We start from the raw sequence: 17325 nt of genomic DNA, 5'->3' as shown, positions 1-17325 counted from the left end.
GATCCGGGACTTGGCCACGTGGTCTGTCTACTCACACCTGACCTGCTGGCATCAGATTCCTCCCTGTTCATTTACAAGTTATGTTACACCATGTGTTGGGTAAAAGTGCTGCTTCTATTGCTACAATTGGGCCACTTTGTTATGATAAAGCTAAAAACACGCATTCCTTAAAAAAAAACTTTTTGGTTTACAGTGTTGTATTAGTTTCTGGTGTAGAGCATAGTGATTGTTACACATATATACATATTCTTTTTCATTACAAGTTAGTACAAGCCATTGAATATAGTTCCCTGTGCTACTATATAGCACAGAAAACATGTATTTCTTTAAGATCATTAAATTACACTGATTTCTTCAATAGAATACATTGTATACAGTACTTTCCTAATGTGATTTTTGTCGACTAACACTGTCTCCTAAATTATCTCATGCAGTTAGTTATCAACTGTCGATTTTAAGTTCAAAATCCTCCTCGTGCCAGACCTCTCCTCTGCCCCCGTCTTCGCCCCGAGCCCAGCACCCGCAGACCCTCAACCCTCCCCCTCGGGAGGCTCCACGGTCGGGGCAGTGACAACGCCCTGCCCGACGTGAGCGTCTCCAGCGACGCTGTCCGTCATCTCGGGACCGCAGCTGGGCGCACATGTGATGTCAGCGTTGACCGAATCAAGGAGCGGATGGAAAAAACAAGAGTATCTTCTCTCCCCGCTCCTGCTTCCGTCCACCTGGGTTCGGATTTCCTCAGACCGCAAGTCCCTCCGCCCCTCGTTCGCGCGCGGGACGCCGGGCGCCGAGAGCGCCGACAGCGCCGACGAAGCGCCGACGAAGCGCACGGCTGCTGACCGCCCAGGCCCCGCCCCCGAGGCCTCTCCCTTTTCCCCCGGCGCGCGCCAGTTACGTCACAGCCTCGCCTCTTTTCCTCTGCCCCGCCCCTTCCGCCCGCCTACAGGCGACCCGGACTTTGTACTTGCGACGCTGCTTTCCTCCTCCCACAATCCTTTGCACCCTTCCTTTCCAACTTGGGCCCGGCAGGGTAAGTATGGGTGCTGGCTCCCGGCTAGAGGAATCTGGCTCCATCCTCGCTGCGGGTTGTGCTAACCGGGATAGGGGGCTCCCTCCTGAGCCGGCCCGGGGCTCGACGTTCCGGGAGCACGCGAATCTGCGCTGCGTTTAAGGGCTCCGGGAGCCGGGGAGGGAGAGTGGCCAGGCTGAGGGGAGCCGGGGCTGCGGGGGTTCCGGGGTGGGGGCGGCCAAGGGGCGCGGACGCTTGGGCCTCGGAGTGGCCGTCTTGGCTTTGCCAACACCTAGAGCTTCAGCGGCCTGGCCGGACCCTTTGCCCCCGGAAGCATCCCGAGAGCGGCTGTGTGAGGCCCGGGAGGGAGGACTTACCTTGGGTTTGCCCTCTGTGCTCTGAGCGTCCGTGTCGTGTCGTTCGGTGTAGATGGCTCCCGCAAAGAAGGGTGGTGAGAAGAAGAAGGGCCGGTCCGCCATCAACGAGGTGGTGACCAGAGAATACACTATCAACATTCACAAGCGCATCCACGGAGTGTGAGTATCCCTGCGGTCGGCCTTTGCCTCCCTGGTAGCGCTCCCGAAACCGCGGGTCTGGTTGTCACTCTGAGGTCCTTCTGGTCGTCTAGAGGCTAGCCGTCTAGAAATAAGGCATTTTTTCCTCAAGAGCTCAAGTCTGTATTCCAAGGGCCCTATAGATAGGTTTACAGGGTGTCGACTGAAATGCACAGCCTAAAAGTTGAGTTACGTTGTATTTGGTGGGAGGACTCGAGCCGGGATGACAGCCTCTCAGGTCGCTCTGAGGGACTGATCAGAAGAGGTAGGGGAGGGTCTAGGATACATGGGAGCTTTACAGCAAAGACCAGGTAGTTGGAACATTAAAAGATTACTTGTTAACCAAGAAAACCCAGGCATCTCAAGTAAAAGAATTTAGCACTTTTTCTATGTATGGGAGGAAGCAAGCATTTGGGCTCATTGAATTCATTCCTTTGACAAGCACCTAGCTATCTAGGGCCAGTGTCCTGTCTTTTCTTATTCGGGGTCCCCTCTGAGTGCACCATTGTGAGTGTCTGCAAAGGCTGGGCTGCAGGCTTGTCTTCACTGGGGGATGGCGGCAGCTGCTGACAGCTTGATGGTTTCAGCATTTTTTGTTTACTTACATGGTTTGCAGTATTTTTCATTCACAAGGGTTTAAAATGTAATGCTCAGAGATTAGTGCCTAGAAACGTGAGATGGAATAATGAGGCTTCTGGGGGAGCCAGTTTCGGAAAATATGGCAAATGAGCGTGTCTTCTGGACTCTGCCTTCAGCGTCTTACTGCCCTGGTCCTGCCCGGTTCTCCTGAATGCTTCCAGGTAGCAGCTCCTGCTCCTGGTTCCCTCCTCCACCCCCGAACACCTGGTCTCTTCTCACTTCCTCCATGGGTCTCCCATCTTACTCGATTTAGAAGCCCGAGTTCCTGCTGTGCTTAAAGGTGGCTCGACCACTTACCTTTTTAATCATACAGGGCGTGTACCTGATTCAGGTAGCGGTTTGGTTTTAATTTTACTTCCCCCGCATTAGTGCTGTTCTTGTAGGTAGCTCAGCACTTCCTTGTCCCCTTTGGCTCTGAGCATCTCAGTTAACCCTGCGGCCCCTTCCCTGATGCTGTCTCTTCCCTGGCTCCTTTTTCTCTGTAGCTCTCGGTACCATCCATGTGCTCCTGTGTCACCCATGTGACCTATGTGGGAAATGGGATTTTCTCGGTTATGCCAACTGCAGTTTACTGCCTTTTCTTTCTAGATGGTTAAATAGGTGAACCAGGCACACTTGCTTGATGGGTTCCAGGAGGCTGGTGAGGGTAGAGCAGAGGGAGGCATGGTAACAGAAGGGGCAAAATGAGCTGGGCTGCGGGGTGGGGTAGAGGGTGTGGAGGCCACTGAGGGTTTTAGAGCAGGACCAACTGGCGGGCTCTGGGTGTTACTTTTATTGGATTTCACGAGGTTTGCTTCTTCTAACAAAAAGCGTGGAGCACCTGTTGTATGCCAGGCACTGTGGGCTGGGTCCACCGGTGGATTATCGGTGTGGCCCCTTCGCCCACAGAGTCTTGGGGTGGTGGGACACCTTTTTAAACTTTGGTCTCTGCTCCACTTGGAACGACTTTCACTTATCCAAATGTTTGACCATTTCAGCCTGTAGTAAGGTTGGTTTTTTTTTTTTCACATTTAGTATTTAATGCAAAGCATGAAATTCAAAGGATTTACGTATCCTCATCTTAACAGCAGGTTAATAGTACCTGACTCAGATTTGGAACAGATTTGAAGTTAGTGATATTGCCTGACACAGGCCAAAAGGGTTGTAGAATTAACAGTTCTCATCCTATTTCTTGAGAGGAAATTGGTACATTTCAGGCTCCTGCTCATTAAGCATAGACCAAGTTGATGATGAAGCTTTAAATTAATATTGAACGATTGCCAAAAACATGCCTGTGTCTTAAGATGTAGCATATAATCTTAATTCTATTTTGATCTGAGGACAGAGTATTTACTTTGGTGTTGTGTACTTTATTGTCAAGCTTATTCTAACATTGATCTTTTGATTATACTGTCCTCGGCCAATGGTATTATAGCTTGGGCGTGTTTTTGTTTTATGAAAGGGCTGGCCAGTGTGTACATTAGCAATTCTTAAGGATCATATACAGAGTCCTTGTTCTGTTACTGAAAGCAGATTGTGCATCTTCGGTGCCCCATATTGTATCAGTTGCTGTGCATTATATATTGGTGGGAAAAGAGATTGTTACTGCCTTGGTCAGGGTTTAGTTTAGATTTGTTTTATGAAGATAGGACATACTGTGTTGTGTATTTCATTTAATTTTGTATTCATCTACTTGTGCTTGAATCTCAGGGGTTTCAAGAAGCGTGCGCCTCGGGCGCTCAAAGAAATCCGGAAATTTGCCATGAAGGAGATGGGAACTCCAGACGTGCGCATTGACACCAGGCTCAACAAAGCTGTCTGGGCCAAAGGAATAAGGTACTCAGGTTATCCGTGTTACAGTGTCACTCAGCCAGCCAGCTCACTTGGCACAGTCTATATAAGCTCAGTAGTTGGCTAATGCCCGTGGAAGTATTAACTGTGACAGTGACTCAGGGTGGGCTAGCAGCTGCAGGGTGCCCTGTGACCTGGTGTTTGAACTGAGACCCAGGATGAAGACGCCACAGTGTGAGGGTCTGGTAAGAGCATCACACAGAACAAACTTGGGGTGACCTGGGAACAGGCTGGTGGTGGTGAAGTAGAGTGTGTGAGTGGGAAGGGAGAGCTGTGCAGGGTCCTGTAGGTGATGGCAGGAAGTTTGGGTTGACCTGTAGACTTGCAGGGAAGCTATTGGAGCGGTGGTTTCCAACCGTAGGCAATTTTACGTGCGGAGTTGTAGGGGGCATTTTTGGTTGTCACTAGTTGGGGGTGGGTACAGGCCAAAGATTCTGCTAAACACTGCAGCGCACAAGGCGCCCGCACGCAGAATTGTCCAGTAGCGCCGAGGTTGAGAAACCCAACTTGTGAGCAGCCAGTGTGGAAGTGGGGACCAATTAAAGGGGGTGGCACTGGCGGGGGCTAGGCGATGTGAGGGGTAGGAGGCTGTCTGCATCTGGGTGGCATTTTAATATTGGAGTTAGGTGGGGTGACAGGAACCTAAGATTTGACCCTGCAGTGGGCGGGCATGTAGGGCAGACATGTCTAACAGAGCTGCAGGTGAGATAGGGGAGGAGTGGTGTCGCATGAGTTGGGAGAAGTTTCGGGGCACCCCTGTCCTCGGATCATGCAAGGAGAAGCAGCCAGCTATAGTGCTGCTGAGGGGTCGGGGGAGCTAGGAGGAGGCCTGTGTGCACCAGGTGGGGAACTGGAACATTTAACACGTTCCGCGTAGCCTGCAGTTTCTGGTGTTGCTCCAAATTTAAATTTAACGGACAAATCCCATAAGCAAGACTTGCAGGTTGATGATGGAAGGAGGAGATTGCGCGTGCTGTGCCTACATTTCTGTAGAGGTTGCATGTCCTTGGGGCTGCCTGCTGAGACAGGTGCATCCTGAGACGGCAGCACTGACTGTCCACCTGGGCGTGTGCTTATTTTCCAGGGACTGATACATACTTGAAGTGGCTGGTTGGTCAGATTAGAACAAAGGGAAGAGTAGGAAGTGGGTTCCAGGCGTAGGGGCAGGGTGTGTGGGCACAGCTGGTGACGCTTTTCTGTCTTTCAGGAACGTCCCATACCGTATCCGTGTGCGATTGTCCAGAAAACGGAATGAAGATGAAGATTCACCAAACAAGCTCTATACATTGGTTACCTATGTACCTGTCACCACGTTCAAAAGTAAGTTTTACTTCATCCCACAAAGCTGTTTAGATCAGAAAAACATCTTTAGCCCTTTTATAACCTGAATCCATCTGTTCAACAAATACTGTGCACCCATAAGCCTGGCATCTTTCCAGCGGGGGCGTGAGTAACAGGCGTAATCAGTAAGCCCTCTGTGGGTTGTGCCGCGGCCGGGGGTAGGGGGGCACACCGGCTCCACGTCTGGGTGTGAAAGGGTGGACTTGGACATGGAAATTGACTGGGTGTCACTTCTCTTGCAGATCTACAGACAGTTAATGTGGATGAGAACTAACTGCTGAGTGTCATAAATAAAGCTCTAGAACCACCTTTGCACCTTGATTGTCCTTTTCTAGTTAGTATGTCTTAAAGTAGTTCCCAAATCCTAAATACCGTGCCCCTTTTCTGCAGCCCCTGAAGTTTTGTGTGCATGTTTTGTTAGTCCTAAGGTAAGTTCTATATGTAAGTTTACAGAAAATAGTTTAATTGCCATTTTTGATATTTAGTTAACAAACCTATAGTCGGTAGTGTGTCCTGACGCTTCTGCCTCTATCTGTGTGGAGTGTACTTGTCAGAGGGTATAGGACAGTCATGTAAAATAACGGGCTTTTGCTGGGGTAACCAGGTTATGCTTGTAACTTCTGTACTGTACTGTTCAGCTCACTTACTTGTGGCCCAGTGAGGTAGCTTTAGTCCTGGTTTACATGGAGCTAAAAGCTCAGGGGTAACCCTTCTTAAAGGTCACTAACAAAATCTGCTGAATTCAGTTCCCGCCTGAACGCACAGGTTTCATCAGTGTTCACACCCCTGGCGTGAATGAAGAGACATAAAGCGGTCCCTTTTTGAAGCCCCGTTGATGGCGGTAGTGTGCTCTTCGCCCAGAACATGGGGTGGGGGGGTACGGCTCCAGCTTATCCAGTCACTGGCACAGTCCAGACCTTAGACAACGGAAGTAAGATATAAACAGACCAAGTCAATACAAAAATTTCTTATTAAAAAACTCAGGCCAACATTGAAAGCATGGTTTGTGTACACATTTTTGGAAGGACACAAAGTGAATACAACCAAATATATTAAAATGGTTTCAATTACCAGCATTGAAACGAAATTAGTGCAAAAAAAGCCAAATACAATTGCACAGATAGTGGCTCTTAAATCTTGAAAGTGAACTTGATTCTTGATCCCTCCCATTCAAGTGAAAACTGAGAGCTTGGGCTGGTCTCTGGGTCTGTATCATACATCTGACTTTCTTGTATTCCATCCGAGAACAAAACCATACCAGCGTCACAGCAGAAGTACCCATTTCAGCAAATCTGACTGCAAGTCGCGGCATCGAGGGAAGCGATGTTGGGCGCCCTCTAGCGCTGACAGTACCCAACTGCACTCGGAAGCGCTGGAGGGTTGCATCACTTACCTGGCCGCAGTTGTGCCGGCGGGTTGCTTACCCGAACACCCAGCTTGTAAAGTGTACTCAATGAATTAGACAAATCTGGATTTATGGGCTGACGACCCACGAACCTGGTCTGTGCTTTGGTGTGGGGCACACTGCCATCCGGCTACAGATCGCTCAGCTTGAGTTCGGGCTGTGATTGGCGGCTCATTTCAATGGTTTTGAGGCTGTACTGATTGATCTTGGCATTTTCAAGTTTGGATTTAATGTCCAGTGGCTTTTCAAAAAAGTTCACTAACGACTGTTCAGTCAGAAGTGAAGCTAAAATATGTTCAAGGGAGACAGTCCAGCCCCCTTGGGCCTCTTCAGGAAATGCGGGGGGCTCCTGGGGACCCTTCCCTGTGTCAGCGTCAGCGAAAACCGAGTCCTGCTCAGGAGAAGGAGCCGAAGCCTGCAGCTCCTCCCCACCTTCCTGGGAGCAGCTTCCAGAGCTGCTGCCCCGCTGCCCCACCTCCCCGATCTGCAGCAGCAAAGTGGTCACTGTGGCGATGGCTTGATACAGGTCATTTTCTTCTGGGTCTTCGTGGAACATACTGTACAAAGTTTTACAGAACTGGATAAATTCTCTCTGGAAATCGAGAAAAAAAGTACATATTATAGCAGCATAGTAAGAATAGAAGCATAATTTTTTTTTTAACTTTGTACTTAGTTCTCGGGAAAAAACATAGTGGGAGCAGAACACGAGGTATTCTCTACCCTTCCACTCTGAAGACACTGTTCACAGTGGCTCCAGGGGATTTCAGCACACGTGGAGAAGAGTGCTCTTTGTCTACACAGTGGCCACTAAGAAACGTTACACCCTTTAACCCAGCAAGATAGCTTGCCAAAATGCATTCAAAAGCTCTGCAGAGATTTGTTTATACGGATGTTTATAGGCTGGGGTTTATTATAGAAGGTTGGAAACAGCTCAAAATATTAGGGTTGAATAAAAATTATGATTTGACCATCCGTTGGGAATGCCATGCAGCACCTAAAGGCCATAAAAGGAAGTAAAATGGTGATGCCTGATGCTTTTCAAACTACAAACATGCTCCTGCCCCACCTGAGAATTGTTGTGTGATAGAGACGCTTCAGGTGGGACGTAGCCACACAGTTCCTCTAGGAAGATGAGATGGTTGGCTGGAGGCATTCCCACTGGTTGTTAAATGAGGTGTGATTACCATACAACGCTGAGATTTAACTGACTTTATGTGCAAAAAGTAGAATATTTGAAAGCATCTCCGTAACAGAGTGGAGCAACACTCCTCAAATAGGCCAAGAAATAAGAATCCCACAGATGTTCTGTGGTCAAAAAAGAGTGCTAAACCCCACTCCTGAAGGCTCACAGCACACCTGAGCACCACAGGGGCTTCAGTTCTGTAATAAAGGGAAGTTTTCAACTTGAAGCCTTACCAGTACAGTGCATTATGTAGTCTGATTTTCAGGAAACTGGAGAAAGCACATTAATATTTTTTTATGTGAAGAACGCTGTAACCACAGTGCCAGCAAATGGCTTCTGTTGCTCTAAGGAATGAATCTGCATCACAACGTGGGTGAATTTGATGTAAAAACTTTTCAAAGACAGGAAATGTGTGGTAGCCACCTGTTCTGTAGAGCTTTGAATATTTGGAATATCTGAACTGGTCACAATTTAAATAGTTCTTATTTAATTGTCACAATGTTTAGTTCCCAGAAGTTAGAAGATCCTTTGATTATAGCTTTGAAATAAAGGGGAACACAGCTTAATTAAAAAGTTTACCTCTTAAATAATGTGGCAAAACAGTTAATTTTCTGTGAAGAATAAAGTCCATACCTGGCTCATTTTAGGCAACTCCTTCTCAGTTTTGTCTTTTTCTTTGGCTAAATCTTTAATCATCTGCTTTAGCTGTTTCTGATAATCAATTGTATCACCTTGAGACAAAGGAAACAACATACTTTAGTCTGAATAAATTCCATGAAAGCAACAAGGGAAAGGGGTGGTGAGGGGATGAGTTCCTACCAACTGAGAGGCAGAGGTTAATTGGAGAGATGGTCTGTTTTACAAAAAAATGTGGCCACAGGTTATGGTAGCTGAGTGACCTTGACACAAGAGGACCCCTGAAACATGAAAAGGGGTACACGTGGTGGCAGGGGTGAGGGGCAGTCATCCAGCACACTGCAGCCTGGACGGTTTCTGGCCTCTGTGTTAACTCACAGGAGGGAGGGGACAATTAGTCTGCTTGTAAGAAGAGGCGTGGGGTCCACTGCAGTGGTGTGCCTGATGGAAGAGAATGCAAAGAGGTACGTGCCATTGGACTTCCCGAGAACCAGGGGTCTTGACGTTGACAACAGAGGGTTCTTCAATGGTGACTGGCTGTCTCGGTCATTTTCAGTGAGTGCTTTAAAAAAAAAAAAAAGTTAACATTGAACAAAGTGTTGTGTCTTAACCAAAACTGACAGTAATTCAGCTTTCTAGGTAAGAATGAAAGGTTAAGCCAGCAGCTCCCAGCCTGCAGGGCCTTCCCAGGGTCAACAAACTCCATGTACACCAAGCACTGGATACACAAAGCACTGGATACACAAAGTCAAGAAAGCATCTAACACCAGTAATGTTTTTCTGAACATCTGTCGGTGCCGTTGTAATCAGTGATCAGCAAGTTCATAGGATACACTGGATCAACAAGATACATAGGATACAAGTTCATTGCTGATACTGACCTAGAAAAATACGTACAGTAAAGTCCCATTTTGTCAAAACAAATATATGCGTGTGTATACATACATCAATTCTAGAAGTAAATACACTTGGGTTGCTGGGTAATGTTATAATAGGCAAATGCTTTGAGTTTCTCATATTTTTCTATTATTAGCTCATACTGCTATGTTTAGGTACTTTCTAACAAAAATTGAAAAAAGCTTTACTGAATTCAAGGCAGGGTGCTATAATGAGTTCTAGAAATACACAAAAATGAAATTACATTGGAACCCTCAAACACTGCTAATGGGAGTATAAAATGGCACAGCCATCTTGGAGATGGTTCCTGGTCGTTCCTTGAAAAGTTAAATAATAAATTTGCCATTTTTACCCAGAAATTCACTCCTAGGTGTATACCAAAAGGAAATGAAAACACGTATCCACTCGAAAACTTGTGCACAAGTGTTCGTAGCACCATTTGTTCCCAAAAGGTGCAAATAAACCCAAATGTTCATCAACTGGTGAATAAACAGATTAGACATGCCCATCGGAGTACCAAGTTCAGCAGTAAAAGTGAGCGCTGACAGATGCCACAGCATGGGTGGACCCAGAAAACATCCTAGTGACAGCAGCCAGACACAAAAGGGCACACATACTGCACGACTCATTTATGTGAAAAGTCCAGAAGAGGCAAAACCTACAAAGAGAAAAAGGGAAATGTGTGGTTTGGGGACAACAGCTAAGGAGTACCGGCTTGCTTTTTGGTGTGATGAAAATGCTCTACAGCTGTGATTGGTGGTTGCGTAACTGAATATACTAAAACCCACTGGCCTGTGTATTTCAAGTGAATGAATTGTACACTATCTAAGTTACAGACTGATAAAAGCTGCTACCGAAAAAGGGGTGGGGGCTATTACAAAGGATCCTCACAGGTTTAAAAAGGTTTAAACAATAGTAAGCCATTCACAGACTAAATGTTCAGTTGTGATCCAGCAAATGTCCACGAGATGGCACCAAAGCCTTGTTGAACCACCCTCCTCCCTACTTGGGAGGCAGGTTTCTGGGGTTTAGGGGGTGGAGGGGTTGTTTACGGTTGTTCTTGTTTTTCTGGGGTTTTTTTCCTGTAATAAAACTATTGAGTCATTTTTTTCCCCCTACTTTGTCCAAAACAAGTTCTATGCAGTGGTACACGTGAGAATCCACTCAAACTGAATAGAAGGAAAATTACAAACCGATGACACTTGAGGCAGTTATGGAAATGGCTTCCTGCCCTCCAAGAGCTCAGCGTATCAAACAGGAAAAAAGTGCACAAGTCACAAAGAAAGTGACCTGACAGAAGAACCAATACACACAAATGTCATGGAGCACAGAGGAACAATTCATTCAGGAGGTGGGCGAGTGTCCAGAAAGGAGGCACGTGAGGTGTCAACAGCGACGAGCCGGAAAGGCCAGTCCATCTCAGAGCAGTGCTTCCCACCCACCTCCAGTCCTGGCACAGAGAAAACACCAGCACCTGACTGGACACGAGGGAACCCTGGGGGAGCCTTGGAGCTCCCTGAGAACAACTCATCCTGTTACCTATTCCTATCCGACGTCGGACACAGTGCATTAGGAAAAACAGTAAACACCCAGTACATCATCCTTAAATGTACTTTCAGCCTTTTAAAATGAGATATTTGAGCTTTCATAAATGTTACCTTATTTTTTACGTTCTGATATATGTGTAACTCATAATACAAGAGACGTTTCTGTTAAAGCTTTCACTGTCTCTCAGTTCAAGTACTGCACAAGTTGTATCTGATGAAGGATTTGCATCTGGTTATCTGAAGGTCCCTATCTCAGATTTTTATGTGACGGGTGGTTAAGTGCACTGCTTCACAGACACCACCAGCACGAAAGTCTCTCTGTGGCTTCAAGGACTTTCATTAGGTGGTGTGCATACTTCTCACTTTGTATCCCTGTCACCACCACTGCTACCTTCATCACTTACTAAATGGGATGCTTGCAAAGGAAGAAAGCCAGTTCCACTGGAAAAGTTGCTTATCTCTGGCAAAACAGTACCTTTACTGCTTTCAACAAAATTTGGCCTTCAGGTGCAGTTAACACATCAGTCATCAAAATAATACCATTTCTCATCATATTTTCTTCTTGGAAAAAGCAATACGGCACCCCTCTTCTACCCCGTCCATGCTAACTAAAAACAGCAAATTATAACAGCAAGGGCCTGGAATCGGATTAATTAGGAATTCCAATATATCCAAGTCACTGAGAGGAAAATCAACTAAAGTATTCAACTTGTGTCTGACATCTACTATGAGAAAATAACTTAAGATGTGACAAATACTGGACACCGGGATCCTAAATCCAATCATGACTTCCTGACAATCTGGATGATACTAAGGGTCTTAAGTACCCAGCTTTTCTCTTTTAAAAAGTTCACTGCAATCTTTTAATTTCACAAAAGTGTTTTAGGAAGTTTATATTCTACACTTCTCCCATTTTTCAAAACCCTCAAGTGGCACTTTCAACTCAGAATCCCAATGCAAAGAACAGACCTTTCGTGACCAAATCCAATGTGCCTGGTATCATTTCTGAAGCAGTTGGCATCAGTACTGCCTAAGTTCTTAGAACGTGAACTCCACTTTCTGTGTCCTGGGAGAAGTCGGCCTTTGCAGGTTTCCTCGGTACAGCATCCGTTTTCAGAATCACTGTCTCCTCCAGCTGAGCCTCCAGACTGACTGGCCCCATTCTCAGTCCTGGCTGGAGTCATCATTTCGCTCCTCTTTTCACTTCACTGGACGAGACTTCTTCACGTGCGCCATTTGGGCCTTGCCTAATAATCTGCTCCTCAGAGCAGTGTAGCGATCTTTCAGTTTCCTGGATTCCAGTAGGCATTCTGACATACTGGCACATTCTCAAAAGCAGGAGACTGTAGTTTATCTTCAGTATTGTTTCTTAGTGTAAGAAAAGGCCAGCTCAAAAGTGAAGAACCTGATGATGGATAGAACCTGAGTGCCCACATTTCTCTTAGGCAAACTAGCTGTCACACACCCCGTTATCCCTGGTCCTGTTGGTACTAATTTCAAACACACGATATCCCATTCCGTAATACTGCTAAGGTTTTCATCCGCAGTGACTACTCCGGAAAATCTATGATTTTATCTGTCAGTACTTAACATCTTATCTGCAGCTACTCTTGACAAAGCAGACAACATCATGCAAAGTTCTGGTATATTTCCAGTTGTACTGCAGAGGTTTAGAAAGTGGAGCCATTCTAAGTAAATGGACTTAAACTTCCAGGATACCGTCTTTCATCATGGGAATAGAAAATAGATTTTTGTCAAACAACAGATCAAATGGTACTGAACTCTTAGCACACTCCAGACTTTTTAATATTAGTTTTTATACTAATATTAATATTGAAATGGCTACATGCAATTCCTGATTGGGACTTTTAAATAATAACCTCTTCAAAACAGACTATCACCATCAGCGAGAAACCAAGAAGGTGGAAGCAAATAGCATTTTTCTCTCCTGGCTGGAGGACTCATTTCTTCTCATTACCGAGAATTTGAATCGTTCAGATATTTTTGTTTCAAGTGTACGATGATTCTGCATATCAAACAGCTTCTCCCAAAATGGAATGTTGACATCGTTTTGGCAAATATGACTGAATTTTGAATCCAATCAACATTTTTTCATATCAAGTATTTCAAAATAACACTTCTCATTTATACACAGACATGGCTGTATTAGACTATAATCATGTTTCAGGATTCAAATTATAACACTGGCTAAACATCACTAATGAAGTTTTCATAACCTCATTTTCTTCTAAGTTGAATGTTTGCTTTGAATCCGTACTTCTCCAGTACATGTTAATGTTTTCATGTGCTCTTTCAATTTTCCATTAAGTTCATTCAGGTTTTCAACATTTTAAGTCCTTTTAAAAATAACTATCTTTAACCAAACTGCAAATTGGAATTACTCATAAGATTTTTCCTTTTAATTCACTCTTCCTTTGGACAGCAAATGCACTGTGGCACGTATACGATCTCCGAAAGAAATCTCTTCTTTATGGAGAGCTGCCCACAAAGAAGAGAGCAGCTCGAATTTAATTGGTTTCAGCATTTTAAGACCATCATTTAATGTGGATACCAGCAGGAACCTTTTGGGGAGCTACTCTGCACCTACAACTGTGTATTCCCTGGACGCCAGGGCTTCCAAGAGGAGCAGAACCCAGGCTGTCAGCTCCACTCTTCTGCACCCTCTTACAGGAAGCCGCCTACATCCCAGTTGTTTGCGTTCATTTACTAACTCCGATATGTCACTCTCAGTAGCTTGCTTTGATCCTTCCTTCTAACGAATCTAATGTTCTTCCAGGAAATTGTCTTCTGGCAGTCCAGTTAGTGCAATCAACTGAGTAAGATGACCAATATCTACAGATTTATCGATTTGCAATGGAAAGTCCTGATTCAGTAATCTTCTGGAATACTGTGCCTCCCTGCATCACCTGATAGGGGTATCAGATCATCTGGAATCGCTCTTATCTGTTTCTTCTGCGAAACTGTTGCAGTCACCATGGAGCCAGCCAGTGAAGGGAGCTCTGCCAGAACTGTGAGGTGGGGCTCAGGGCTTCCTTGCTTCCCCAGCTGCATCCTCGGCCTCCCGTCTGATGCCCGCCGAGCTCCGGGGCTTCCGCACAAGGCGGGTGTTTGAGGCCAGTCGCTGACGGGCTTCGTTTGGCTGTCCAGCTCCCATCAGGCAAGTGAGACATCACTGTTCGGGCACACACATTCAACCTTGTCATCTTCAACTAGTGAGTTAAACTTCTTTTCCGACTCGTGTGGAAAGTAAATATCTATTAAAATTCAACCTATTTAAATGAAAAACACCTACATATAGTGTGGATCCTCATGGCCCTGGCAAACTGCTGCATTGAAAGAAAGGTTTTAGGTTGTCTTCATTCTTAAGACTTTTCTTTAACTGCATCAAAAATTCAAATATTAAATATAGGGAAGCAAATTAATCTATCAAATCTTAATCTCTACTTAAGTTTAACCAAATTCAGTCACATGATATAAGCATTACAATCACATATGTTCAAAAGGTTTTTTAACACTTGATTTTCTGAAGACATTAAGATTTCAAATGCCTTTAATGAACTAAAATAATTAAAATGTCTTTTAGAAATAAAGTTGTAATTTGGAAACATAATTCAGTATGAAGTTAGATCGAGAACCGCATATCAATCTCAAATGACAAAAAAAAATCAATGTAAAGACATATCAAGAATGAGAACTCTACCTGTACTATCTTTGCAACTTTATAAATCTAAAATTATCCCACAATAAAAAGTTTATTTAAAAATCAATATAAAACAAGTGAGCAAAATAGCAAACCCCATTGTATTCCGCAGTACCAGACCTAGACAGTGATGACCATAAAAGGCAGTAAGGATGACGACGATGATAAAGGAATAATTATGCATGTTTCATGTTAACAGAATATCTGAAAAATAAGGGCAAAGTAAATGAAAAACAAAACTCAGTAAAAGGCAAAGAACTTCACTGATGCTGAACGATTTGCACTCAAGTAACGAGTCCACAAGAAAGCACTCATCTTGTGCGCAGCTGCGAGAGATGCTCCCGTATGCATCACGGGCAGAACACATGCCAGTTCAGTCACAGCTGAACTCAGGAAGTGCAGCAGAAGCCCACAGACAACGCCCACGTGCATTTTCAACTTCTGTATAGGTATTCGTTGTAAAAGCCACCAGGATCTCATAGCCCTGGAAACCTCACAGCCCGCCAGCCTCCCCAGGCTCCCCGGTTAGAAAGTTGTGTCGCAGAACCCATGCCACACCAGGACCATGGCACTGGGGTCCAGAGACCCTCTGGGACTCCTCGGTGGGCCTCCACCAGTTTCAAAGATCCAAGACATGTCTTAAGGTAAACACCAAGTCTGATCTCACAGCTTTCACAACTGCTTTCCCCTGGTTACCGCTGCTCACATTTGAAGGAAGCATGGTCTTGCATGCTGGGAAAGTGAAATGTCCCTTCAAAAACAGTAGCAGCGGCTGCCAAGGAGCCAGAAACTGGACCACGGCAGCACAAAGCCAGGGCCGGAGCTCAGACTTCCTCAGATAGGGGGGCGGTCCAGGATGGCAGCGTTCCTGAACCCACCTCCTCCCACCGACACACACATCTACAGCTACATACAGAACAATTTCTGCTGAAAAAGAATGGACAACTAGCTGAGCAGCTCCTCTGCAACGAGAGAGACAAGGACCGCATCCAGTTGGTAGGAGAGGCAGGGACAGTCTCTCCCAGTCCCCACCCCCCGCCTGGGGACCCACAGCAGGGAGGGTCTCACAGGTCCAGAGCTTCTCCCTGAGGAGCGAGAGGTCTGGCCTCACATCAGGTGCCCCACCCTTGGAATCAGCATTGGAGAGACGAGACCCCCAAAATGTCTGGCTTCGGAAACCAAAGGGGCTCATGTACAGGCAACCCGGGGGCTGGGGGGACCAGAGATGCTCCTTTGAGAGTCTCACTTGTCCCAGGACCCAGCGCAAAGGCAGCAGTTGGAGAAGTGCCTGGACTGTGTGTGGAGGAGACAACTGCTAATGTTAATTAAAGCATCTGCCGGAAGGGCAGGGGCAGCTGAGACTTCCTTCCGGGAACAAAGCACCATTTCCCACTCTCCTATGCCTCGCTAGTGCAGGTGGGCACACAGGCACACGTCTCGCTCAAGTCACAGGTGCGTCCCGCCCCCAGGGCTCCCCCCTGCGTCACTACAGCTGCAGGTGTGCCCTGCCCTCAGCCGCCTCTCCTGCAGCCTCTAAAACACAAAATAAATGAACAAAACCCCCAAGACGCATTGAGACAGAGAACAGACTGTTGGTTTCTAGAGGGGAAATGGGCTGGGGGCATTGGCAAAATAGGTGAAGGGGGTCAATTTTATGGTGACAAATGGTAACTCAGTTTACCATGGTCATCGCTTTGTAGTGTATACAAAGACTGAACTATGTTTTACCCCTGAAACTACTATATTATATACCAGTTTTACCTCAATTTAAAAAACACAACATTAGGCTAAAATAACCATCTTAATTATTAAGGGTTTGTCTACCCCCCCACATTCCAGAGGCCAGTGGTTCTCAAAGTGTGGTCCTCAGACCTAGTGAATCAGAAACGGTGGGGTGGGCCCGGTAACCTGCATTTCAACAAGCCATCCGGATGATTCTGACGCACACTGAAGGCTGGGAACCCCTGCCACAGGCCACACAACGTGCTACTTAGAATCTGTCATCAGCCACCCCAAACTGGAAACATCTATTGCCTCAAGTCTAAATAAATATAAAAAGAGAAGAACTTCAGTGTTGTGCACAAAGCTGATTTACGTCAAGGCAGAGCAGAGCCTCGCTTTTCTGTTGGAATTTCTTACCTGGAGGGATGTGAAGCCTATATAACAGTTTGATTTTCTCATTCATTTCTCCATTGTACATAATATCTGCAAAATGGAAAAAAAGAAAGCAGGACTGAGTAGACGCACATGGTTAAGGTACACGCGTCACGACACAGTCACCGCGGAGAGAAGGAAGTGACGAGGCCAGTGCTTGTTCACCTGCCGCCGCCCCAGACACACGGCGTTTGAAAGGAAAACGTGAACGGTGGTGACTGCTGACGGCTGAGCTACGGGATAACCTGGCCTCACACCTTCTGCAAGATTGTAATTTTAGGTGCAAGAGTTAGGAACGTGTCTCGGACAAGCCACTGCCACACCCTGGACGCCGGGAGAACAAGGCTGATGACCCTGTATGCCAAGAGCCCCCTTGGGAAGCATAAACGTTTAGCTCACAAGGAGCCTG

General features: G+C 46.0%; 2 protein-coding genes across 3 annotated transcripts in view; one reads left to right on the top strand and one right to left on the bottom strand.

Annotated features, from left to right (window-relative positions):
• Positions 1 to 928: 928 nt before the first annotated feature.
• On the top strand, positions 929 to 5688 carry RPL31 (ribosomal protein L31). The gene is made up of 5 exons (XM_006203888.4): positions 929 to 1030; positions 1439 to 1545; positions 3892 to 4017; positions 5240 to 5352; positions 5616 to 5688. Exons 2-5 carry the CDS (start codon positions 1439 to 1441, stop codon positions 5645 to 5647), a joined length of 378 nt encoding a protein of 125 aa, XP_006203950.1. The 5' UTR covers positions 929 to 1030; the 3' UTR covers positions 5648 to 5688.
• Positions 5689 to 6325: 637 nt separating this feature from the next.
• Positions 6326 to 17325, bottom strand: part of TBC1D8 (TBC1 domain family member 8) — a 95602-nt gene continuing 84602 nt past the window's right edge. For both annotated transcript variants that reach the window (XM_072951306.1, XM_072951307.1), the window contains 4 exons: positions 16902 to 16967; positions 9070 to 9159; positions 8595 to 8692; positions 6326 to 7370 (listed from right to left, as the gene is read on the bottom strand). In XM_072951306.1, the coding sequence (XP_072807407.1) occupies positions 6909 to 7370; positions 8595 to 8692; positions 9070 to 9159; positions 16902 to 16967 (716 nt within the window). In that variant the 3' untranslated portion in view covers positions 6326 to 6908. The remainder of the gene's footprint in view (positions 7371 to 8594; positions 8693 to 9069; positions 9160 to 16901; positions 16968 to 17325) is intronic.

Source organism: Vicugna pacos, chromosome 28 (genome assembly GCF_048564905.1).
Source record: "Vicugna pacos chromosome 28, VicPac4, whole genome shotgun sequence".
Taxonomy (NCBI): Eukaryota; Metazoa; Chordata; class Mammalia; order Artiodactyla; family Camelidae; genus Vicugna; species Vicugna pacos.
This window is presented reverse-complemented; position numbering and strand designations above follow the sequence as displayed.

Excerpts from the sequence above, each read along its gene's own strand:
- RPL31 (XM_006203888.4), top strand. The coding sequence starts at position 1,439 with ATGGCTCCCGCAAAGAAGGGTGGTGAGAAGAAGAAGGGCCGGTCCGCC. Across the intron at positions 1,546-3,891 it reads CACAAGCGCATCCACGGAGT|GGGTTTCAAGAAGCGTGCGC; the intron begins GTGAGTATCCCT and ends CTTGAATCTCAG. Across the intron at positions 4,018-5,239 it reads GTCTGGGCCAAAGGAATAAG|GAACGTCCCATACCGTATCC; the intron begins GTACTCAGGTTA and ends TCTGTCTTTCAG.